The sequence below is a fragment of the Engystomops pustulosus genome, chromosome 5 (genome assembly GCF_040894005.1).
Source record: "Engystomops pustulosus chromosome 5, aEngPut4.maternal, whole genome shotgun sequence".
In the NCBI taxonomy this organism is placed as follows: Eukaryota; Metazoa; Chordata; class Amphibia; order Anura; family Leptodactylidae; genus Engystomops; species Engystomops pustulosus.
In genome coordinates, this window is record NC_092415.1 from 178,343,223 (window position 1) to 178,369,991 (window position 26,769).

The 26,769-nt window shown below is 39.4% G+C and overlaps 1 protein-coding gene across 5 annotated transcripts in view; it reads left to right on the plus strand.

Annotated features, from left to right (window-relative positions):
- Positions 1 to 26,769, plus strand: part of DPP6 (dipeptidyl peptidase like 6) — a 1,159,861-nt gene that overhangs the window by 857,683 nt on the left and 275,409 nt on the right. The window contains exon 1 of one of the 5 annotated variants that reach the window (XM_072153929.1): positions 18,629 to 18,724. The exons of the other annotated variants lie outside the window; for them this stretch is intronic. Coding sequence (XP_072010030.1) covers positions 18,652 to 18,724 — 73 coding nt within the window. The 5' untranslated portion in view covers positions 18,629 to 18,651. Of the gene's footprint in view, positions 1 to 18,628; positions 18,725 to 26,769 lie in introns of those variants that run through there. 5 annotated transcript variants of the gene reach the window in all.

Sequence of the window (26,769 nt, forward strand, 5' to 3'; positions counted from 1 at the left end):
AATAAGTGGGGGGAGTGTAGCTCCAAAATAGTACATGGAAATAAAGTGAACACTTTGACCTTCAGATGAAAGAATTCTCCTCTGAGCTTGTGAATGAATCATTAATTCACAAAGTCGCAGTGAATCTCTCCCGGTAGTCTTAAAGTTAGGCATAAACCAACAATATAGCCGCCCGCATTGTGTGTAAGGAAGACAAGTAGATTGTATCTCACAGGCGGAATGGCTTCTGCGGAGCATCAGGAGAGGCATCGGGCTTCATGCTTCCTGTCATTGCCCGGGGAAACTGGATTGACGCTGTAATAAAACTTATTACATACACTACAGTAACCTCGCCTATGTATGAGGCAGAAAGAATTATCTGATAGAAGTCAATTGTATCTCTATTCTATTGTATCATCTGCAGTGGTTTACAGCCTCCCCCTGGATACACCATGTGCGGAGGATGTTACAGAGCGCCCCCCTCCCATAGGAGCTCATTATGGGGCACGCCACCAGCAACGCAAGCCCCACATCACTAGGTACACGCAAGGTTAAAATATTTAGGGTGTCGGAAATGATTTTTATTTACTTTGGCAACTCTTCCCTGTAGATTGTGCAGAAAGCAGCTCAACATTTGCGTCTTATTTCCCAGAATCGAATATATTTTATTGGAACCTGCAGATGGTTTTCTCTAAAGTCTCTTGAAGTTTGAGACGACTGAAGCAAATAATAGAAGAGGCTCATATAAAATAAGTAACGTGTGACACAGCTTCGTGGCGTAATCGTTCCTGACTGTGAGGAATACTAAGCAAAATGTGACCGAGGCAGTGGGGAAAATGAAATCATCTGATGGAAAGTGCAATCTGGGCTATTGGTATAATGGGTGACTGATCAAATCTAGTTCTTAAAGGGACACTCCAGTCACAGCTGATTCATTGAATTATACCTTGTACAGGGAGAGCAGAACTCTAGGTTCTAGAAAGTTTTGAGGAATAGCATGAAATGTAGTCATGCTCCTCTCTTCAGGCCCCACACCTCGAATTATTCAATGAACTAGCTTTTACTGGAGTGTTCCTTTAAAAGGACAATGTTCACAGCCTTTTACTACCTTAAACTACCCGCACCTATAGTACCTATAAAAAAACTGAAGTCTGAAGGGCTCCAGGCACCATAGGGGTTAATGGAGCCCGGAGCCCCTCAGACTAATTTGTATACAGTTTTTCATCCTGGTGGTAGATGCCCTTTAAGTGCTCCATTTTCCTGCAGCACTCCCACAGGAGAAATGAGGAATTACATGCTACTATAAAAAAATTAGTTCTGAACATAAAACCCTATTTTTCAACTACTCACTTAGGGTACATGGATAATAGTCTTATAAACTACATGCCCAATTAAATTTGCTATATGGATTGTACGTGATTGTCTGCATCAAGTGATTTTGAGACGGTTGGAGAAGAGTGAGATAGTCCAATATATATATATATATATATATATATATATATATATATATATATATGCGGTCACCTACTTAAGAACACCTGACTTACAGACAATTCCTAGTTACAAACGGACTTCTGGGTGTTGGTAATTTCCTGTACTTTAGCCCTAGGCTACAATAATCAGCTATAACAGTTATCACAGGTGTCTGCGATTAAGATTTATTGTTAATCCTGATTCTTATGACAACCCAACATTTTTAAAACTCAATTGTCACAGAGACCAAAGTCTATTTGTCTGGGGTTTCAATTTAATTTTAAAATAGACAGTTCCGACTTACATACAAATTCAACTTAAGAACCTACTGAACCTATCTTGTATGTAACCTGGGGACTGCCTGTAGTATAAATACATAAGAGTCTCATCAAATATTTAAGGCCCAGTTACAACCATCACTGACTCTGTACCCTATTTCATAAGGATAGACCCTCACATACCCACACCCCCAGCCAAAAAGTAAAGGAAATGCAGCAGGCCACGGGTAGCTAATACATTTTATGTTTGAATAAAAATTATTATTACAGGACCATAAATCCTGGCTATTAAATACAACTACAGCTTCTTCTGTAAGTGATAGATCCCCTTTAGAGGAGACTGAATTTGCAGGGTAAAGACAGGACCCTCGGTGATAACATCTAGGGGCTAATTCTAATTCTCTCCGATTTCTTCTATGTGGGAATAGTCAAGTGCCTCGTATTTGTCCTCTGTTGTTTCCTTATTAAATTGACCTGAGGCGATACTCATCGGATCTAACACATTCATTCCTGTTGCTAAGGTTAGAAAACCATGATCATAAATGGCTGGCAGGTTAATATATTTTTATAGGATGAATCTCTGAAAATCCACTCTATGCAAAATAGCAAGATAATAGGGAAGATAGTAAGAATATAATCTGAGTAATCACTATGGGCCCTGATATATATGGCACAAATCCATCACCGGGAGGATTCATTATATTTCTACAGCTAATTCCTATAGTCTCGCCCTGTCTTTACAGTCTATACTGGATCACGCAGAATGGGTCCCGTTGTGCTGTTACTGAGTGATCTAAATTGTCCAGTTTTCACCCCAATATGTAAAGTCAGTATTTATGTGAGGCACATAAAGGGTAAGATTGTGAAAAGGAGCTAAGCAGGTTGTAAATGCAAATGCAATGGGGCACATTTACTTACTCGTACTTACCCGTACGTACTTACTTACTTACTCACTGGAGTTCACAGAAAGTGCATTGTCCGATGATAATGCACTGTGCCGCGATTCACTAAGATTGTGCGCCCGATATCCTGCATGTGTCGCTTCCACGCTCAGGTCCGACGGAGTTCACCATCTTTTTAGTGGTGCATGTAAGTGCATGTCTTGTGACATAATTTAAAATACTGCGCTCAGTCCGAATCATTTGGACTAATTTGCAGATGCGCCACAAAAGGATCGCGTGTGCGACAATCCCAGAGCAGACACTTCTTAAATACCTGTGCAAGCCGTTTTAGCCCCGAAAATGGTGAACAGTCCGACAAGAGTGCAGTGCGCGACCCTTAGTAAATGAGCCCCTATATATACGTACATGTCTGTTCATCATTATGTGTCAATCCTTCTGTATATAAAACTGTCTATAACTGTAAATGAAGAATTTGCCGGTCTTCCCTTAGCAAACAATAATAATTTGTGAATATAAAGCATCTGCAATCCTTATTTCATGTTCATCAATTTCTCCTTCATCTTGAATTTTGATATCCCGCTCCTTTAATTATGAGATCTTCTCATCAACACATTTGCCACCCTCATAAATCTGTATTTCTACAATTTGGTCTGGTATAAAAAGCCATGCAAAATAGCTCCAAAATCTTCCCGCACGTGATCTGCATAAGAACAAAGCGATTTTCTATCTTTGCCTATTCTATTGATTGCGCCAGAGGATGTGCGGCTTATATAATGAAAAGCTATCCCGGCTCCCGATGGAAAGTAGCTGGGGGCAAAGCTGTAGATAATAATTAATGCTTGTTCTACAGATACTTTCTGCTAAGTTGTTATTAGAGAAACTTATCCGAATCACAAGAAAATTGCTCATGTCATCAGTGTGGATGATGTCTCACCTCACTTCTCATTAAACACTTTAGAAAAGATCTTCAATCGATTAGGATACACTCTCAGTTGACGCTTTTTCAACAATAATAAATCGCTATTTATGACATAATTCTGGCTCCTGACTGCTGTCCACGGACTGCTGGGTTAGATCCGGCCTCACAAACTAATCAGCTCTACACCAAAACAGAGAATACTTACTAGAAACCATAGATTCATTGAAAACTGCATTTCATGGGATTTTCTTGGCTAAAAAGATGGCTGACTTATTGTAAGGGTTGGTTCTCAGGGTCAGACTAGCCCAGTAGATTAACAAACTTATAATGTTTTGGTTGTAAGTTTAAAGGATATATCAGTGGGTTCTGCACAGGGGTGTGGGGTGTGCACAGTGAGTTCCTTACACTTCGTAAGGGAGGAGGGTTTTCTGTGATTTGGGGCCCCTTCTCCTTAGTGTGGCCCCCTGAACACAGTCACACTGACCACCTGATGTCGGACCTCCATGAATCTGATAACGGATACCTCTGCCCTTTCTCTATCAGTTGCATTCTGTGAAGCTTCTGTGATAGAAAGGCACCATTTATGTAAAAAAAATTCTATAAACCCAAGAGATGAAATGAGCCTGAAGATGCTACAACAGATGTATGGACGGGCGGTGACCAACATTTCATTGAAAACTACACAACTGTAGAGAAATTTTCATGTGCATTAAAAATAAGAACCCTACGGGTTTGTAGGGAGGACAAAAAACATCAGACAATTCACTTGTGGATTTGTGCCAAACTTCAGGAACAAAGGATTTTTAGAGCAACGACTCCTCGGGCACGAACATTTTTTATCATTCGGGCTAGAAAGGTTTAATCTGCAGCAGACAAAATAAAATATCTGTAAATTAAAGTCTGCCCCCCCTCCCTCCCAAATAAAATACTTTGGTACGGTATGAATATGTACACATACAAAAAAAAAGATAATGGTCCCGATCACTACTAAGGGTAGGCTCATGTTTAATCCCTACACTAGGAGGATTCCTGACATAACCTTACAACCCAGGGCTAGAATGAGGCCCACCCTATGCACATGCAATGGGATACTTCATCCTGTTTCTCCCCTCTCTCACTTATGTGGACAGTGACATACGCGGGACTTTACATCTGTCCATTATAGACTATTATAGCCTCCACTGAGTGTATACGCAGGAGTGAGCAGCATGGAGAAACGTAGATTGCTACACTTTTCCAAGCTGTTTTTCTCACAGTATGCACCAAGTATCCTGGTCAGACGGCGCCTAAAAGGATGCCCCCGTCTGCCAGTAAAAGTCTATGGATACATTCAGTTTATATGGCAGAAGCTTTCCTGGAATATAAGCTGAACATACTGGGGCACATGTGCGCCAGCATATGATGGTGCCCCCATCCCCTGCACTCGCTGGATCTATCAGGGGGCTTTCTCATGAGTCCACCCAGTAGTAATGCTTCTTTTCACTAGCAGGACCCTTCTACACGGGGAGACCCAGGGAACCACTGTAGAATTGTGCCATATACTGCGCCTGAAGGGGCACTGACTATAGGCAGTGCGTTAGTGGGGAACAGGAATGCACTGCCCCACTCAACCACTTGCCACACCCTGTTCACACCCCACCAAGCCCACTTGCCGTGGAGGAAATAGGCACAATTTCTTACAAACCGCATGAATTGCGTCTATTTCAGGGCCAGATATAAAGCGTACAAGTCCTGATGAATGTGGCCCAGTGTATAAATATAAAACATGATGTAAATGTAGCCATACAAAATCTCAAAAACTTACAATTGAGCTCTGCACATCAAAGTGGAAATTTAAACGTAGACCTTTTTTTGCTTTCTTGTATTGCTAGTTCGACAAACCTTAACATCCTTACAGGTAAAGGCCACATTCAGCCATTGATCATATTTGGTCGCCAAACATTTAGAGAAAAAATACAATAAAAGTAAGAGATCTTGTGGTCTGGCAAGTGAAGATAAGGAAAACGGCAAAAATGTCATGCAAAGGAAGGAGACTATTCCTAAAATATTTCTCTTTATGATTAGGCAGCCAGTGTAATGAGAATGGGATCATTAGGAGAGCAATTTCATTTTGGTGATACGACGCTTGCAATTACCTGTTTAGTTCCTGTAAGTTTTTGGATATTTAAATGTAAATGTCTCTTTGCTTCCTGCCTCATTTACATATATTTGCACTTTTTAACAGTGGAAGGAAATACAATTATAGAATAAGATAAAGGGAATATTTTACCTTGTGAAAAAGCCTTCATTAGGTGAAATCGGATTGCGGCCAATTGATTAGATCGTGGCCCTTTACTGGTCTCAAGGAGACCTTCATTTACCGTCCTCTCTCCTACTGCTAAAAATATCTCTTGTTATTCTGCCGGCTGTGTAGAAGCTTCTTCCATTTTGTGATTGCATATAGCAAGCTTTCTTGTAATTCTTTTAGACATCACAGATGTGTCTTCCTGGAGGGGATATGTACCTGCATGTCATCCTCAAATTGCAATAAGCCTCCGTGTAAGATAACCCTGTCAGTCTGTTTTGACGTATCGGGTAAAATGGCAGATCTGTTACAAAAACAACCGGTCTGTATTCAGATGGGCGAGATTACAGAAAATACATTATTCTATTTATACATATGGGAAATGTGTAAATAGCTCTTTGAATTTTACCCATGAATGTCATTAGATGAACCAAAGGTCGTTGACTAAAACTGTGCCAATAACTATATGCAATTGAGTTGTCCTGTGAAGTTGTAAAATGGGGGGGGGGGTTCCTGTTATCATCAAATGAACCAAATTGATATTGTTTGTATAATGAAAAGTTATGCAATTTTGCAATATACTTTTTGTATCAATTACTATCTCTGCTTGCTGCCATACAATAGGAAGCTTCATTGTTTACTTCCTGTGGATGAAAACCGATCCCTAGTCATGTGATGTCACACAGGTGCATGGCTCATTATATTCCTGGTCGTGTGATGTCACACAAATGCACGGTTCATTATATACCTGGTCATGTGATGTCACACAAATGCACGGTTCATTATATACCTGGTCATGTGATGTCACACAAATGCACGGTTCATTATATACCTGGTCATGTGGTTTCACACAGGTGCACGGCTCATTATATACCTGATCATGTTATGTCATACAGGTGCACGGCTCATAATATTCCTAGGCATGTGATGTCACACAGGTGCACAGTTTAATATATCCAGGTTAAGTGATGTCACACAAGTCCACAGCTCATTATGTCCCTGGTCTTGTGATGTCACGCAGGTGCAGGGCTCGGTATATATCACACAGCTCTGATTACGCTCTGTGATATAAAAGATGTGTGCCTGTGTGACGTCACATGATTGGGGACAGATTTTTTTTTTAATGCCCTTTGTTAGTAAAAAATAAGTGCATAAAAAGCTGAAACGAGATACTGCCAGAGGGGGCACACACCAGTTTGTCAGTGTGCTTGGTTTACAGTCCTTGATCCTGTTGGTAGATTTCCTTTAAAGGGGTTGTACTAGTGTGAATATAAAAAAGTGACATGGGGGGGGCTGTAAAAAATAAATTTATGCTCACCTTTTTTGGAGCTCCCATTGTCCCACGTCGCCATCTGTAGGTACCGTGCACCTGTTTGTTTAGAGAGGCTGGCACCTGCCATGCCCCCATTCCCTGTCCTGGTCCATAATTTGTGCCGGCATTGCAATTTAGCTCCATTTATCTCTTTGTAGCCAAGTTGCAATCCCACACAGCCCATGGTCAGGTGTGGAACTGGTTATGGAAGATAGCAGCCATGTTTTATGACCTCTAGATAATTCCTTTAAAATTGTAATGACAGCCAAAAATAATTTTAAGGAATGCCTGGAAATATCAAATAAGTGGGAGGTCTAACTTTTTGGTCTATGTATTAAAACCAGTAGCAGCTCACCTGGAAATTGACCCATTCAGGTTAAAAATTGTCGACAAGAAACAATAGTTAATGCAGAGCTGCAAAAAAGGGAGGGATCACTGGAAAATTCCTGATTGTCTAATAATCTTCAGTTCCAAAAAGGAATATGCATTTAGAATGGACTAAGTTTGAGTCTAACATTAAGACAATAGTTGTGCTCACTATGGGGACTTTATGAAGTTAGGGCACAGTCCAGTTTGGATTCTTATTAGATCTGGTGCTGTACCATACAGGGAATATACTGCTCTACAGAAGAGCTCAGGGCTTTGCTTCATAGTCTACGCCACTTTTGGGCTGAAGTGTTTTTGCACCAAATTTGCACCTGAATTAAAAATCTCTAATGATGATTTATAAGTAGGCTCAGCAAAACATCTGGGATAGGATACATAGGGAAAACATGGTGATTTTTAGTTTGGTGTTGCAAAACTTGCGCAAAAGTACAGCTAAAAAAATTAAATTCACTAGAACAACAACAAAATCAAGTGATACATCTGGCCCAGAATCTGTAATAAACATCGTACCTTCAGTAAACTGCAGAGAGTTTTGTTTTGTTAGTAATTTGCATATTAATTGACTTATTTGTAGATACAGAAAATAGGATAAAGAATCTTTTCAGTCTCAATATTCGCAATCTTTTCAGATCTAATAAATTATAAATGTATAAAAATAATTAGCATTAGAAAGCAATCCATAATACAGCAATTTATAATTGTGTTTATGCACCTAATTTCCATATTTCAGAATAGATTTATATGAAATGGAGCCTTTGTTGAGAATAAAAACATTATTTCAGCCATGAAAACTAGGGGGAAAAAAATATAAAATTAGATACTCCTAGCATTCAATTTGTTTGTCATTTTGATCAGTGTATCATAATATAATATAATATTTTAGGATTATGCAAACAAAATCATATATTATATACCTATACTACCAGTACTATATATATCATGAGCAAAGCCTAAAGAGTATTTCAGTATTACAAGTGGAGATAGGTGGACCTGAACTGCAATGAAAGGGAATTGTTTGGGAAGAGACTCCATGGGGGGTCATTGTTCTTTATTTTTCTTCCTTTTGTATTGCAATTTTTGCCTCTTTTTGGGGACATTTGTTTATCGTCAATTAGACACATTTATCTTCTATTCCTTATGCGCTAAATGTTACTCGTCCCATTAATTATTACAAATAGTCTAAAATTTGTAACATTAACAAAAAACTCCAGACGAAAACCCTACTATAGGAAAACTAAGAAGATGGAAAGAAGTGACTTGAGACATTTGTGTGACATCAAGAGAAAGAGATCTGGAACAAAAAACATTTAATACAAAGAAAAAGTGAGATTGATAAATTACCAAAGAAGCAGACGGAAAAAAGACGACAAAAACAAATCAAAACAAACAGAGATAAATGATCTCTAAGCTTTCATTTTGAAATGCATGTGACACGTCTGTGTCTGATTTTTGCAAGACCCATTTTTAAATCCTATTTAGTATCTTTTCTTTTTTCTGTCCTTTGTTTATAAGACTCTATGGGGCTCATTTACTAAGGGTCCAAACGCTGTACTTTCGACGGGTTTCCCGAATATTTCCATTTTGCGCCAAATTGCCCTGGGATTTTGGCACACGTGGTCGGATTGTGCTGCATCGGCGCTGGCTTTCACGTGACAGAAACCGGGGAGTAGCCGTCGGAAAACCTGACGGATTCGGAAAAAACAGGGAATTTAAAAAACAATTTGTGTCGCAACTCACGCACTTACATGCACCAGGAAGAAGAAGGTGAACCTCGGCGCAGCAGCAACACCTGCTGGATATTGAACGCACAACCTTAGTGAATCCCGGCAGACCCGAATCCTCATAGGACAACGCGCCGCGGGATCGCGACTGGACCGGGGCCAGCCTTGATCTCCTGCTCAGTTCCTGACTCTCTACTTGCTTCTGACCATGAGACTGCCTGCCTTACCTGTACCTCAACCTTGGCTGCCACCACACCGCAGCAAGACCATCCTGCAGGCTCTGGTGAAGACCAGGTGCTACTTAGATTCCAGGCCCAGGTGTCGGATAGTGTCATCTACGGTGGTCCAGGGGGTTCACTGACCCCGAGCCGTGACACAAAGGTTTCCATAAGGATAAGAATCTGATGTGATCAAACAGCATACCATACCATACTTGACACAGGATTGGTCATGTCAAATTCTATACACCTCATCCTTCTTTTCCCCATGATTATAGTTAGGGGTGATGTCAACATAGATTCATATACTTGAGGGTTAAGATTAGCGGTACCTTTTAGTACTGTTCCTGGGTCTTGGCCAAAGAATTTTGGGGGGCCGCATACCTTTGCTCTGAAGCTGGTAGTCGTGATGATGCCATGAGATCATAACAGGTAGGACATATGATGTAGATGTGACCACCACATTTTACCTGGAATAAATATTAAGCTACTTCCCTTAATAACATATTGGATCTAAAAAAGAAACAAAATAATTTGGCTAAACAACATCCAACACAGTGAAATGTTTTACCATGTTATTTCATATCAAGGTTTTCCTTTGTTCTTTTCAATCATTGAACTGGCATTCATGAATAACGTTGACTTATTGTAAAACATGAATAGCGGAAATGAGTACAGAATTATAAAACAATTGTTCAATGGATTACCAAGCGGGTATATATACTGTGATGAGTAAAACCTATCACGTAGACTTAGTACAATAGTGTATTATCAAGGATATGCTCTATTCCTTCATTTTGTAAATTTGGAGTAGTATAACATTGTGCTGTTTAGTACTCAGCAACTAAGGCTTGGCCTTTAGAAAGACAATGGCGCAAAAGAATACAAATTGCTTGTAGCCCAACCTAAGCATAGGCTGGTCGTATCCCTTTACCAATTCACATAAAAACGTTTAATTCTTTCAATAATGAAGGTTGTGGTCTAAAATAGAGGTATGTCCTAATTAAAGTGTATGGCCTAAAATAATCTAGGATAGATGCCATATATTCATTGGCCCAAAAAGCTGGATGTAGTTGTTTTATGGATTGGATTTCTTATCAAAGAATGGGAATTTACTCTATATAATCCATATTGAGGTGAGTAAATGTGACTGTAGGGAAATCATTGGATTATAAATTGCTTACCATAACCATAAACTCTCTGTGCCATGCTTTCCTTTCCTCTTTTTAAGTTCTAATAGTGTCATAATATAAATATGTTCATCCTAAAAATGTAAGAAGTTATGAAACTATGATAAAACAATCAATCATACAACATGTGAAGCATTCACCATCTGTGGCGTCATAGGTGAGACTGAATTCATTTGAAAGTTTTACAAAGTTAAATCGGATGTTTATTCAAGTCTTTAAAATATTTATATACATAGTGTAAGAAAATAATATACAGGTGGTCCCCTACTTAAGGACACCCGATTTACAGATGACCCCTAGATACAGATGGACCTCTCTGTCCCTGTGACCTCTGGTGAAGCGCTCTGGATGCTTTCCTTTAGTTCCAGGCTGCACTGATCAGCTGTAAGGTGTCTGTAATGAAGCTCTATTGATAATCCTTGGTCCCATTACAGCAAAATATTTTGAAAATCCAATTGTCACTGGGACAAGAAAAATGTGTCTGGTTCTGCAATTATAGTTCCGACTTAGATACAAATTTAACTTAAGTACAAACCCAAGGAAATTCCGGACCATTCCTGACTGGCCCAGCCAGAGTCTGACTTAATACCAATTGAGCATCTCGAGAGACTTAAAAATGGCTTCCACCAACATTCACCATCCAACCTGAGGGAACTGGAGAAGATCTGTAAGGAATAGACAGAGGATGCCAAAATCCAGGTGTGAAAAACCTGTTCCGTATTTCCAAGAAGCCTCCTGGCTGTACCAGCTCCAAAGCTGCTTCTACTCAATACTGAGCCAAGGGGCTGAATACTTATCACCATGTGATATTTCAGTTTTTCTTTTTTAATAAATTAGCAAAAATATCTACATTTCTGTGCAGAATGTACATTTATAAGAAAAACAAAGGACCTTTCTTTTGATCTTACCAATTGGCTGCAATGAAACAAAGAGCATAAAATGCAAAAGGGTCTGAATACTTTCCGTACCCACTGTAGGTTGAACAAAGTATCCAAAATGATTGAGTAAGGTCACAAGGATGTTTTTGAAACCTACAAATGAAATAAATAGTGTGGGTTGTGCCTACATGACTACCTTCTCATTTATTAAGGGATTGGATCCACCACAATATTTGTATATGTATGTATATGTATAAGACAATTGTTTTATATGTTCTGTAGTGTTGTACTCTTTGCCTGCACAATAACCAATCCATTCAGATTAGGGTGTAAGGGACACTTCCCATGGCTCCACTTGTCCATGATCCCCTGGATCTGTGGGCAAGTATATTTAGGACTAAATTTAGTATAGCAGTAAATAATACAATACTACTTAGGTATCATACGCACGTGCTCCTGTTTGCAGTACATCATATCGAAGCCCTTTTTACACCCCACTATAAACATTTGTTTTTGCCATTTTTTCTTCTGAAGGAAAATGTAGTCATTGGAAATCAATACTATCCATTACCAGAAAACTCTAGCAATTGAATTTTAATTGAATCATACAATAGTATAAATGTGTTTTCTAGAACAGGCTGTTCTTTATGTGCCTGGCAGCTGCGTAAAAACAATCAAAAAGCCATATACATTATGTAAGACAAAGAAGTCAGGTATTATATATGGAATTTAGCCTTAGTCAAAATTCAATTCCCATTTATACATGTCCGAATCCAAAATGCCAGGACCTCCAGCTGATGAACGGGGGCGACTCACATACATGAACTCTCCGAGTTACTCATTTATTTTTACCGTTTTCAATCTCATTGAATTTGATTGATTCTTTTCTAAATATCAGTTCTCCTCCACACAAATGTCATTTCTTGGACTCTGTGTTTTTGGGGGCTTTTTTTGCCATTAACATTTTAACTGAAGTGTTAAAGAAAATGTATGTTAGATCTCGGTTCTGTGTACACCGCTTGATTTGCAATGTGCTATTGATTTTCAGACAGTGGATCTATGGTAACACAAACTGATGGCAAATGGTGATACCAGAGAATTGCTACTGACATTCATTACAACATAAGTGAACAGCTGGGAGGCTGCTCCTTTACTTAAGAGGTTCGAGCAGTATGAATGCCATGAACTTACGGTATTATGCATTGTATATTAAAACACAAGGTATTGTTCTTCTATTGCTCTGTCACTCATCAATCATAGCAAGAAATCTGCATTTAAAGCTTCCACTTGAAATTAGTTGAGATGTTGATATCAGGATGCCTTTATGACCGATGTTCCAGGTATCAAGGATAATCCCAAGTAGCTAGAAGAGGGATGACCAAAAATTGTCCTTACGATGCTCTGGCTGCTGGTCCTAACATCACGGCTGTTGTCTGATCTTCAGCAGGGGTCATGGGACCCATCCTGACTTTATTAGTGGTCTCATACAGGATGTATGATGTAAGAGAGAGTGATGCTGTTGTCCAGGGGGCCACCGATTGCCCAAAGTGGGTCCCATTAACAGTGGACTTCTGGAGCTGTTGGTTCCAAGGACAGTTGCAATAACTGTGCAATAACTTGGCAGTTGCCTAAGTACACTTTCTATTTTTTTTTCTTTTTGGTGCATGGCCCCCAGGGGTTCTCCATGACTACTGGAAACCCCCTTTTGAAGCGGTACTGTATGACCATTAGTCCTAGGATGTTGCTAGGAGTGGCCTAATTATTTTACAATTTTTAGATTATTACAATATTTTTTTTTTAAATATCGCTATTAAAGGAAATCTACCATCAAAATTAAGCATGATAAACCAGGAAACTCCTAAAATCAACTTTTAAAATTATAAGTCAAAAGGGCTCTGTGGGCGTTAGCAGAGCTCCTCCATTCTGGAGCTTCACTGCCTGTTACACTGCCTCATCCTCCCCCGTGCTCCCTTAGCACTTCTTTGTAACCTCCCACATTGGGAGGGGGGAAGAGCTCTTTTACATTGTAACAGCCTGTAACGAATGGGTGAGCTCTGGTTATGCCCCTCCCATGGACCTTTTCAATCATTTGTATAATTTTTAAAGTTGCTTTTAGAATGAAGGAGGCTATGGATAACAAATATAAGGTGAGGCTTGCTGAGATCATCCATAAGGAATAAATGCATTGTACAGAATGTCAGTCTGGGGGAGTGAAGCCTGGAAATAGGTCAACTTCTTGAGACCAGTGAAAGGTATGGACTTTGAGACTGGTGCATGGTATTAGGCCTGCAGTAGAATAGTGAGGTATCCTGATGTATAGTTAGAGCCGGACATGCATAGGATTTTGTTTTATGTTTTACTTGCTGCTGGATGTTTGTAAAATAAATGCACAGTTTGGACCTTAAACCTACCGACTGAGAAAGATTTGTCTTTGCCGACCCCATTGTTTGAGCTGGAACCCCAACAATATGTATATAGATATATTTTTTATAAATTCACAACCTTAACTGAATGAAATAGCTAATGAGCACTTCCAGTGTCTGGGGCCTTATTTAAAATATAAATCAAAACTAATTGGCTCTATATAAAGGAAGGCTAATGGCAGAGGAGTACTCACTTGTCAGCATCCATGCAGATGTTTCTGAAGTTTCAGCTGATGATCGGGATCCCTCCGGCATCCTTGGCGTTATCTTATGGTCATTGGCACTGCGTCCTCAGCTGTATTTTTCTTCAATACCCACCGTGGGCCCAGTTTAGACTTTTGCTAAATAAGCACAGAAATAGCGCTGGCATAAAAATATTAGCATGTTGCCAACGTAATTTCTAAGTTTACAATGCAAATTAGGTTCAGACACCACAGAGCTGCGAGCATCTGGTCTTAAAAATATTCTGGGGACTGTTTTGATGTGTGCGACTGTTCATGCACTGGTTTTACATCTGTCACAGACATGTTTCCCTAATTTTATAGGGAAATTGTACTGAAACATTGATTATTTTGGAAACAATATCGACTCTATATAAATTTTAAAAAGGGAAACAATCAAAAAAAAATCTGCAGGTGGTTCAAAAAAAGGTTGTTTCAGTCTTCATTGACTTTAGCATATACTAGACTATATAACTAGATTTAATGCCTTCTTAGATGTGCAGCTGACTGCATTGACTGCCAGATGCCAACATTTTGAGCCAGTTGGGTTGCCAATAGTAACTTGCCAATGGGTGATTTGTAATTTTGTTTCTGCATAACCAAGTCCATTGGATATTAGCACATGCGTTCTTCTATTCTGATATATGATCAATTGCTTTTACAGTTGCATTTACTTTAGTTATCCATAGGATCGGCCATCAATATCAGAGACAAGGGGGTCCAACATTTCAGACCCCAATGATCAGCCGATTTCCGTATTGGAGACTGTGTAGAAGCCAAGCTATGTTCCTGCAGACCAGCTCCTATTCCCTTTTAACTTTACTATTTTGATTCTTATGATGTATCCAGTGGATCGATCATCAATATCAATAAGATGATCCAGAAAAATGCCAAACCATGCTACAATTAGAACAAGTTCAAGTAGATAAAATTCTTTGTTGCTACTGCTGGTGATAGGATAGATCAGTAGATTGGTGTACTATATTACTACAATGAAGCTATAAACATTAGGCTTAAAGGGAACCTGTCACCACATTTATCTCAAATACTGCTAGTGACAATTTCCCATAGAGCCCTATTAACTAACTGACACCTTTCTTTTAGCTAAAAATTGTTTCTCACAGATCCTCATTAAAACAACTTTATAACCCTGCCTTGCATATAGCAGATTTCAGCAAATTAGACAGGACGTGACCTTTGGCTGAATTCACCAGATACTCCCATGCTTTGTCAGCATTCAGCGGTGCATGTAATGTGACCAGGGTGACATCATGAAAATACAGCATACCTCCATGCAGGATGGGAGGAAGTAGAAGTCAATACTGTTATTTCATATGATTAGATATATGCACGGGGTAAAGTTTGATAGTGTTAGAAAGCTAAAGCATTCTCAGCATTCAGCAGTACATGTCATGTGACAAGGGTAATCATGAAATCACAACATACCTCCATGAAGGATGGGAAGAAGGGTGACATAATGAAATCACAGCATACCTTCATGAAGGATGGGAAGAAGTAGAAGTCAATACTGTGATTTCATGTGATTAGATATATGCATGGGGTACAGTTTGGTAATGTTAGGAAGCTAAAGAACCTTAGATTATGTCACCCTGGTCACATGACATGCATTGCTGATGCTGAAAAGGTATAGGGAGGAGCTTCCGAGCTGGCCAGGAGGCCATGCCCCTCTTGACTCACTCTAGTATTATTTATATTCAAGACAAGGCCATAAAGTTCATAATATGGGGATGTGAGGGAAATAACTTTTAGCTAAAAATCTATTTTTAGCTAAAAAAACAATTTATAGAAAAATAGATCACATGGTTGTACAAAAGTATTGAAATAAAATGAAGGAAGCAGAGGACTTATCTAACACAAAAGTCTAATACTTACAATTAGTATAAACGGGAGTTATATCTAAAAAATCTCTGCACTAATCCTCCGAAAATCAAAATTTTCAAAAATTTCTTGGTTTTACTGTGTCATTCTCTGAAACTATGTGGGATTTTTTTTGTTTATTTTGATAAAGCTGTGTATTTATGTCATATTTACTAAGACTCATTTTGTAACCACGCAATAACCTTTGCAAACAAAGGACTTTTATAGTCTAAACCGTTACTCGCACCGGTTTCGAGCAGACATACTGTAAATGTGTTACAAATGACTTGGACATACTTAGAAAAATGTAACAGTGCAGAAAATGTGATAATCGAGCATTTTGTCTTTGCCAGTCATATCAGATCATCTATAGATTCCCACTGCTGACATAGTCATAGAAGCCCCATTTCCTGGATGGCGGTACCTCGCCTGCACAGTTCAATCATTCTGCTCAGTTGCTTTCCAAACAGAGTAAATTATACATTTTATGTGTTCTACAAAACTCTGCACCTGTGATCGTTTCTCTCCATTCAGTCTAAACGTTCGCTCTGATTGGAATGCCAGGAATTAAGTTTGCTCTGTTCTTCTATAAAACTGGTATTGAACTCAGATACTGAGCAATGCAGTGATATCGATGGAATTCTACACCGAGACCTTTCATGTTCTTTTTCAATAATGTTTTATTGGTTTATGGAAAATTTTAAATATAACACGGACTGCATCAGTAAAAAGATTGTATGGGGGGTGGGGGGAGGGCTAGTAAAGCATTCTGGGGTTAAAGGGATCTTTAATGTTTTTCATTCCTAGAAATTGAATGAAACAGAAATTTAAATATAGCAATCGTGTTGTGTGAGTACATAGAAATTCTGAAACCACATATAAATATTAAAGACCCCTTAAAGAGGTATTTACACGAAGACAAGATTCTTAAATGTAAACAATGTAAAATAACACATTCTCTAATTCACTTTTATTAACAAAAATACAGCATTTCACAGATATAATTTCATCCCGTCTATCAGTACTGGTGTACACAATTTTGGTTGCCCCTGGATCCATCAGCAGACATATTGGGGCAGATTAACTTACCCGGTCCATTCGCCATCCAGCGCTGCGTTCTCTGCGGTGGATTCGGGTCCGGCCGGGATTCACTTAGGTAGTTCCTTCGACGTTCACCAGGTGGCGCTGCTGCGCTGAAGTTCCACGAGGCCCGCCGGAATGCCCTGAAGTTCACCAGCCTATACCTGGTGAAGGTAAGCGCGAGTCCCGCGACAATTTTTTATTTTTAAATGCGGCGGTATTTCCGAATCCGTCGGGTTTTTGTTTGGCCACGCCCCCTGATTTCTGTCGCGTGCATGCCAGCACCGATGCGCAACAATCCGATCACATGCGCCAAAATCCCGGGGCAATACAGGGAAAATTGACGCAAATCGGAAATATTCGGGTAACGTGAATCGGGCCCTTAGTAAATGACCCCCATTGTTCTTCTGTCTGACGCTGCACTGAGATGAGCTGTTCTCTGCCTCTAGCCCCCTACCTTGCATTCCAGGACGAGCTCACACACTCACTTCATGCCGGTCTCTGATCGGTCTCATCTCTCTTTTCAAGTGTCAGATATTAGGGCAATGTTCAGAAGCTAAATGAAAGTGAAGCTAAACCTGTACCCTAATAATCTAACCACATTGTCAGTTCACAGAACCAGAGTAATCATGAAGTGTCTGGTTAGAGAATCCCCACCCACACTGGAATTTTACACCGACCAACCAAGGGAGTGATAGGAGCTAAAACAGCAATAAAACAAAGTAAAATTGTAAAGAAAGGGGTTAACATTTATATCCATTGTGTAAACGTGAGCACTCCTTTAAGTACACAGCCTTTATTCATTTTTGAGTTTCCATTTTTCATTATTACATGGAAAATGTTTCATTTTGCCATGCACAGAGCTACGTGAGGGCTTATTTTCTGCAAATTCTGCAAATAGTGGTAGTATTTATTATTCCATGACGTTAACTGGGAAGTGGGGAAAAATCAAAATGTGGTAAAATTGGTGAAATAAACGTTTTTGCACCATTTTCTTGTAGACTCGGTTTTTACAGCATTCACTGTGTGCTCCAAATGATACTTCTCCTTTATTATTTGGCTCAGTACTCTGGGACCCATCCTTGGTAAAGACCTTGTATCGACAAAGAGATCCCCAGATACTCAACCCCCAGTACTCCCAATACCACAACAGTGCCACATTATGACCCCTCAGAATGCACTGGTGTTAAACCAGCAGTCAGTGAAAAACCTGCAGACTCTGAGCTTTGAATAAAATATAGAATCTGAAACCAGATACAATAATTGAAGTATTCAAAAGTCAAAAAACAAACTAAAATGTCAAAATAACAAAAAATTCTAATAATTGTATCATCATTTCTAAAATATCTCTTATAAGTACAGGCTTTAGTTAATGGTTGTGTAGAGGACTGGATTTGATTATAAGGAACACTTTGAATAACCTCTGAAAACATTCTAGTTGCTAAGCAGTTCTAAATGAGCTGTTACTGCAGCTTAGCAACTTATCTGCCCACCAGAGGTCTACAACCATGCTGGATCTCCGTGCTGTTTTGGAGATCAAAGTGATGACTTTTTGGATAGAAAAACAGCTGGTCGTTGCTGGCAAGTAACCAACTCTACCTAATGCACTTCGAGGAATAACATTATAGATACATGTCTACTGTTGGAGAATGTGGTCAAGGAGACAAATGCAGGAAAAGTGTCAAGAGATGTTGTCCAAAACAGGCAACATGGTTCCCCCCTTTTTGTATAATAATATGGATAAACCATGTTGTTGGATCTTAGAGATAACCCTGATACCTTCTACGTATTGTCTCATGGTTTTGTTTGGTCAAGAGATGCACCATAACTAGAGTTAGATTAGTTATTTGCTTAAGAAGTTGGGGGCACAAGGAGGCAGAGCTTAGTCTAGTCATAGTTTGTGCCAACTGTTAAACAGATTCAACCCCATTGCTTATACACTGTATATTATACCATGGGGTAGACATAGGCTTTAGAATTAAAAAAAAATAACTGTGAAAGTTTGGTGTATTTTTTGGAAAATACTGTATGTTGAGTGTCCTTTTAGAATACACTCCAAAATTTTTAGAAACAATCCAATAAAATTTGTCTTCTACTGGCCCAAAATTGGTTTAGGTTTTTGTAAACTCCAACCAAAGTGGTTGTTACCAGTGGGTAGGAGGTAATTTTTAGGCAAGGCTTAAATGTCCTGGTTTTTGCAACTCTAAAATTGAAGATTTATCGGTTTATTTACAAACAGGCCCTGGGTTACGTACAAGATAGGTCCGTTAGGTTTGTTCTTAAGTTGAGTTTGTATGTAGGTTTAATAATTTGCATAATTTGTAAATGCAACTTTCAAAAACATCTAATGATTTTTGACCTTGTGACAGTTGGATTTTTTTGCATTTTAGACTGTCATGTGAACAAGGATTATGTTGGAGACTGCATATATATAAATTGGCATAAATACATTCCAAAATATGTGGCAGCATTTTCACATGTTAGTTGTGTTATTGCCCCCACTGGTGCCCGATGCACAGCCGATACACTAAAAGGTTTGGGTCCCGTGGACCTAGATGAATTCTAAGCCAAGTCTGTCTGTAGCCAATGCACCAGTAAAGTACATTTTTCATGGCTCTTACATCAGAAAACTGGCATAAATGCCATGATAAATTCTCCCAATGGTGTTCTCAAGGTACATCATAGTAATATGCCCTCTTGGTAAGGCGGAGTTTAAGGTCTTTATTCAGACAACTGCATTAAACCAAAATGTAGTGTGAACCAAACCCAATGGGGCAGATTTACTTACCCGGTCCGTTCGCGATCCAGCGGCGCGTTCTCTGCGGTGGATTCGGGTCATCAAGGTAGTTCCTCCGACGTCCACCAGGTGGCGCTGATGCGCTGAAAAGCATCTGAACGCACTCGAGTTCACTGGGCCGGACCAAGTGAAGGTAAGCGCGTCCCAAGCGACACTTTTATTGTTTTAAATGCTGCGTTTTTTCCGAATCCGTTGTGTTTTTTGCCGATGCGCCACAATCCGATCGTGTGCGCCAAAATCCCGGGGCAATACAGGGAAAATCGGCGCAAATCTGAAATATTCGGGTAACATGTCGGGAAAACGCGAATCGGGCCCTTAGTAAATGATCCCCTATATGTGCTTATATGACAACTATTTCTGGAAGTACCTGGAAAGCAGCCCTGCCTCAATGTAAAAGGACCATCTCAGCACAAGTAGGTGTCCAAATAGTTTTTATTAAAACACCAAGACTGGTGTTGTCCTTTCCACTGAGGTAGCACAACTCTGAATACTTCAATTTCCCTAAAAATAGCAATCAAATAAGCTCCAGTCTACTTTTTCCAGACTTTCTACTTGATCCAACTCAGTTTGGGAGTCAATTTGGAAGGATGTATAAGCAGCAATCAATACATCGCCTATGCCTCATCCATACATGAAGAAGTTCAAGAAGTAGTTCTACAAGTGTTGAGTCTCAATTTCCACTACAACATTTGGTGTTTGTTTTGAGCCAATAAATAGCCAAAGCGCCATTCACCCACAGCACCTCACACGCACCATTTCTATATTTCCGAGCAACTTATATGATAACTAAACAGACTTATGTGCAAGACCCATGAACACATGAGGAACACACTGACTCTCCATTGGCCTGGTGTTGAGGCTTCTAATTACCGTCTACAGTGATGGCTTCCGCACATAGAATTATTCATGCAAAATAGGTTTTTACTTAATACTGACAAATTATACATGGAATTCCTAAAGCCTAAAGCTCCGGTTATAAATACTATGCAAGGGTTATATAATGTGCAGTATGCCAAGTGTAATGTAAGAGCATAATGAGAAATCTATAGTGACAAATGATATTTGCTCTTTCCATCGTGGAGACCTTAGTTATACACAATGCAAGCGCGATCATTTAAAAAGTAATAATTGCCCTTACAAGTCAAAAACTGTTGCACCGCACAGCCTGTGGTTTCCCTTTATTTCTCCACTTCATCTCCGGCAGCAAATTTCTGTGTTCGGAAGCAAAGCTATTTGTCAAGGCCAAAGGCATTCCCCTAGTCATTGTTACAGTAGCGGAAATTACCAGGTGTAGGTTGAAAATTTCCCAAAGGAAGCAGAAGTTGTGCGGTGTGTCAGGTTTAGTTTAAATATGCTCCAGGTTGTAGATATCTCAGAGAATAGCCGAGTAAGCAATAATACTAGATATGGGAAAATCTCTCTCCGTTATGTATTTTGCATCAAGTTCACTAGGTTATCCGTTAACCTCGCATGAACTGACGCTATACGTCGATGACTATAATGTTGGTGCTGTGATACCAACTGTTTTTACAACATGAGACATTTCAATTAATTATTGTAACTCTAATATATGTATTTAGTACGAAGCTTTAGACCCCTGAGGCTGTAAGATAAAGAAACCTGCCATTTATTCTTTACAGATGCTAAGGGAATTTACTAGTGTTTTCCCGTCACTTCCATCTTACACATCTGTTTAGTAAGTAGTTGTATAACCCAAATCTAGAACATTTTTCTTAGGGTTTGAAGTTCTACAGTTTTCCTCCTTAAAATTCAAGAAACACTTCACATTTTTTTCTTTCCTTATGACCCTGTTTTTTTTTTCAATTGTACTGTGTAACTACCCTTTTATTTCATTTTTCTGTAACTACCCTTTAATCCATTTTTATGTCTTTTTATTTTTTGCATGTACTCTTTTTTTTATTTTTTATGTATATATGTGTAAGGCTACATTCACACTGCCGCATGGGGGACGTATATACGGCCGACGTATATACGGTCGATATACATCCCCCATAGATCGCAATGGGCGCCCTACAGGACTGGTATGGTGCAGCACATGTGCGGCACCGTACCGCTTCGTAGCCCGTGAAAAGATCTATTCATGGCATATGGCGCCGTGCGCCATACATCACTATGGAGAGGGGCGGGGATGAGCAGCGCTCACCTCCTCCTCCTCCTCTCCCTGTGTGCCGCCGTGTTCCCGTCGTGCTACGGTACGGCGGGCAACGACAGTGTGGATCCAGCCTTATTGTGATTTTTTATCGCCATGCAGTTGGTGTTGTTGTTGTGACACAAGTAATTTCCTGTATGGGGATAATAAAATATTCTATTCAATAGTATCAATATTGATCATTAAGTGACCTTCTTTAGTTATGTCTTGCTATCTGTTATTAGCTCTCTTCAGTTGAGTCATTTCCCATGGCGACCCCCAGTTTCTCATGGGGGTCGCCATCTCAGGCTTCCTAGATGGTAAAAGTACCTGGACAGAATCAACAAGTCAAAAACACTAGTCACAGCAACTGATGATGATACGACAAGCTCCTACCGCAGTGTTATAATGTAGGTGATACCAGTTAAGCCTTCCTGAGTGTATTCTTATTGTATCTTAGTACACTCATTCAACAGTCATCCTGGCTGATACAACTGCCTAGAGGGGAGAAATGAAAACGTATCACCACTACTTATGATATGTCAAGCTCCAATTACACAATCTCATGCTGGAGATACCAGAGCAGCCTCCCTGAGTGGATACTAATGGTCTTTTAGATGCATCAATTGCACAAAATATGGAGCTTTATTACTGAAATTCATCTCTCTGACCAGGGCCGCAAACTGGGCATTTGCCCAGGGCCCCCTGTCCAAAAGAGGAGCCACTGCATGTGGACTTTTGTGGGCAGAGGATGTAATGCTTTTTTAATGCCCCTTGGCTGAATGCTTTTCATCTATATATCAATATCTAGATATCTTTATATCTCTTTATGTCTATATATCTAACATCTATCTGTCTAGTTATCGATCTCCTATAATTTGATTATTTCTTATCTACATATCTGTCTATCTAATCATTTGTCTATGTATTTATCTATATATCATCTATCTATTATCTGTCTCCTGTCTATTATCTATCCATTAGAGATGAGCGAGTATACTCGTCGGAGCTTGATGCTCGTTCGAGTATTAGCATACTCGAAACGGCTCGTTGCTCGGACAAGTATTTCACCTGCTTGAGATCGAGCATTTACTTAAGAAAACAAAGTGAAGAACAGTGAAGAATACAATGAAAACAGTAAACACAGTGAACACAGGATCATTTAATAGAAAAACACAGTGAAGAACACAGTGAAGAACACATTGCAGATGTTGGCGTACATCTGCTAACTTATCTGAAATTCATCTCTGAAGACACGTGCGCTGAACAGTGTTCTTCACAATAGTAAATGAAGAACAAAATGTGTGAAGAACACATTGCAGATGTATGGAAACATCTGCAATGTATTCTTCACTGTGTTCTTTCAATGTATTCTTTCAGTGAAAACATCTGCAAACATTTGCAATGTGTTCTTCACTGTGTTCTTTCAATGTGTTCTTTCAGTGAAAACATCTGCAATGTGTTCTTCACTGTATTCTTTCAATGTGTTCTTTCAGTGAAAACATCTGCAAACATCTGCAATGTGTTCTTCTTCGGTGTTCTTCTTACAATGTGTTCTTTCAGTGAAAAATGCTCGAGTCTCCCATTGACTTCACTGGGGCTCATTATTCAAGATGAGCACTCGAGCATCGGGAAAAGTTTGTCTCGAATAACGAGCACTTGAGCATTTTAGTGCTCGCTCATCTCTACTATTCATCTATCAATTGATCTATCTCTCTTCTACTGTATCTCATATCTTCTATCATCTATCTAGCTATCTATCTATGATCTACTTTATATTTATGCTCATATAAATCTATCTATCATCTATCTATAAATCTATATCATATTTCTTATTTGTCTGACTGATATCATTGTCTATCTTCTATAAAATCCTCCTACATTCCCATATTACAGACACTGACCATACTACTGTTTGTAAACTGCACCATGTTATTATTGTGCCGGGCCATCCCCATATTTCTGAGTTGCAACTGGATGACCTCTAGTCTAAGTGTGAGCCTTCGTTGTCATAAATCAACCTTAAATGTTAACATCCCCACTAGAAGGACAAACCTTTAAGTTGAACTTAATTTTTTTTAGCCAAGAAAACTTATTTATAAATATATATTTTTTTGCTTTAAGCTTTTTATGCCATAACACCATCCCCATTTCAGCACCCAGCATTTAATCTTGTGATTTATTGTGAAGCGATGTATTTTTATAGGAAGCATCACAAAAATAACTTACACATTGATGAAACGGTTCAATTTCTTCTTCCCAAACACAGCTTTGTCACTGCGTAGAGGAACGTGTGGTGAGTGCAATTCCGGGAAAGTAGGACATGAGAAAACTGCTACAGTTTCTGGCAAAATGTTTGTCTCTGTAATAGCTTGCCGGTCCATGGGGAACGTGACGAATTGTTTTATTCTAGATAGCAATGCCCTCAATGGCTACTGGAGAATTTGTCAAAAGGGCCATTGAAACATTCCAGTGACTCTGCCCATGGGGACAGACATGACTACAGACCAGCATTTATTTGAGTTAAGCATCGCTGCTGAATTGTGCCTCTGTGTCCAATGAAGATGTCAAATTTTTCAACATAATGCAATATTGTGGAAGGCATTAGGCGGACTCCTTTTTATCATCTGTCATTAGGTATTCTACAGACACTTAGCTTTACATGTTCCTTCCCTCTTGTTATATTGCCGTTCTTATCGCACCATTCTCACACATAGGCTCCATAAAGAGAGAACTTGTTATGAAAGTGCCTACTTTGGTTGGATCAGATTCTTTTATGTTGTTTTCTATTTCCATACCAATTAAAAAGAAATCAAAATATATGTGAAATGATGTAGCATATAATTTAAGGGGATGTATTCTATGGTAGATGCTCTACTGCAACGTAGTTCACTGAGGTTATCATTTCGAGGTCACATGATACTTTGTTTGTTTTCTCAATTAAAAGGCAATTTTTTATACCGTATATACAGTATACATGGGTAATACTAGATGTGTTTCAAAAAAATGTCTTACAGGGGATGAAACACATGGCTGCTTTCTTCCAAAAACAGCTCATCTCCTGACCATGTGTAGTGAGTGGTACTGCAGCTCAGCCCCATTCATCTCTAGACAGCAGAGCTGCAAAACCGGTGCAAACCATGGTAAGGTACTGCACTGTTTTTGGAAGAAAGCAGACATATTTTTCAACATACAGGGAACCCCTTTTAAGCGTATTTAATGGTACAAACCAAAAAATGAAACCCCATAATATACAAGATTGTGGAAATATTTAATGGAAATAAATATTTATATATTACCGGTATGTATTATGACTTTAATCATTTAATTAAGCTTTCATGCTCCATTCCTTTGTTCTCGTTGCAGTTAGTATCAGTTTTTAACATGTGACGAAGTCAGGACAATGTCTGATTGCTTGGCAATTTACCTAGGCTGGCTCCAGTACTGTCCATTACACTCCCCCGTGCCCCTACTGGCTGTTGAGTCAAACTGAGTGACATGTACATTGTTCACTGTTCAGGCAGAAATGAAGTGTCAGGTTCGGTGTTACTTCCGGCATTACGTTGCACGTGGTGAATGCTGACGTGGGTGGGTGTCCCTAACCTGTGTTGCTTGCACACTCCCGTTTACAACTTTTCTTGCTGATGTTACCAATGCGAGCAGTTGATAACATCAGGCAGGTTGATTTCCCTATCAAATTGATCACTATACCTATGGGTGGATACAGGAGTGGGTCAACTAAAGGCAGTAAAGGCTCAAGTCTACTCGGGGACCCGTGGCCACTTAACCCACACATCCACCAAATTTTATAATGAAAAGGTCTTTCACCCATGAAATCCTCACACATCTGTTCCTTCTCACAATACACATGAACACAAGAGCCATTTGAGAACATTTGAAGGTCCTCCAAAGGTCCTGAAACTGCAGATAGAAATCAGGCAGAAGGGCTGCATCCTCCACTCCAAAAAAGCTTGATTATAGTACAATATTTAGGAAGTGAATTATGGACTTGTAGGGGGTATAATATTAAAACAGCCCAGGACCCATGGCAGGCTTAATCCGCCATTACCTAAAGGGGTGGAACTTATCTGCTGTTATCCTTATAGCCACTAACATATAGTGTTCGAGACACGGTCACCTAAATGAGAGGGCCTGTGCAATTGAATATTACATTCCCTAAGAAAAGGTCCATGGGAAAAGTCTAGGGACACTCTTGGTACAGTCCTGGTGAGTACCTCTCTATGCAGTGCAAGGGTAAGTCTAGCCAGTATCAGGGTGGACCAGGGGCAGTGCAATTATCTTTTTACTAAACTCTATGTTCCTGGACCTCGACCTCCTACACGCAGGGTCAACATCCTCCTCTACTAACTGGTAGGATCTGACCATTTTGTCAACCGGGACAATGTGAATTTTAGTACTGAAATTGTTTTTTTTTTAAACCAGTATGAGTTATGCGCTTAGTTCTGGTACTGTATTTATGTACTTAGGACTGTTCTGGTACAGTATTTATATATAAGATCAGTTCTGGTGAGCTCTTATGCTACTGATGAACAGGTAATAGGGAACATGGACACAATGTACCCCATCTAGATCAAACATCTAACACCACAAAGAAATCATAAAATAACACTTAATTAGTAGAAAAGTAGAAAAAATCCATGTAAAAAGACAACATGCGCT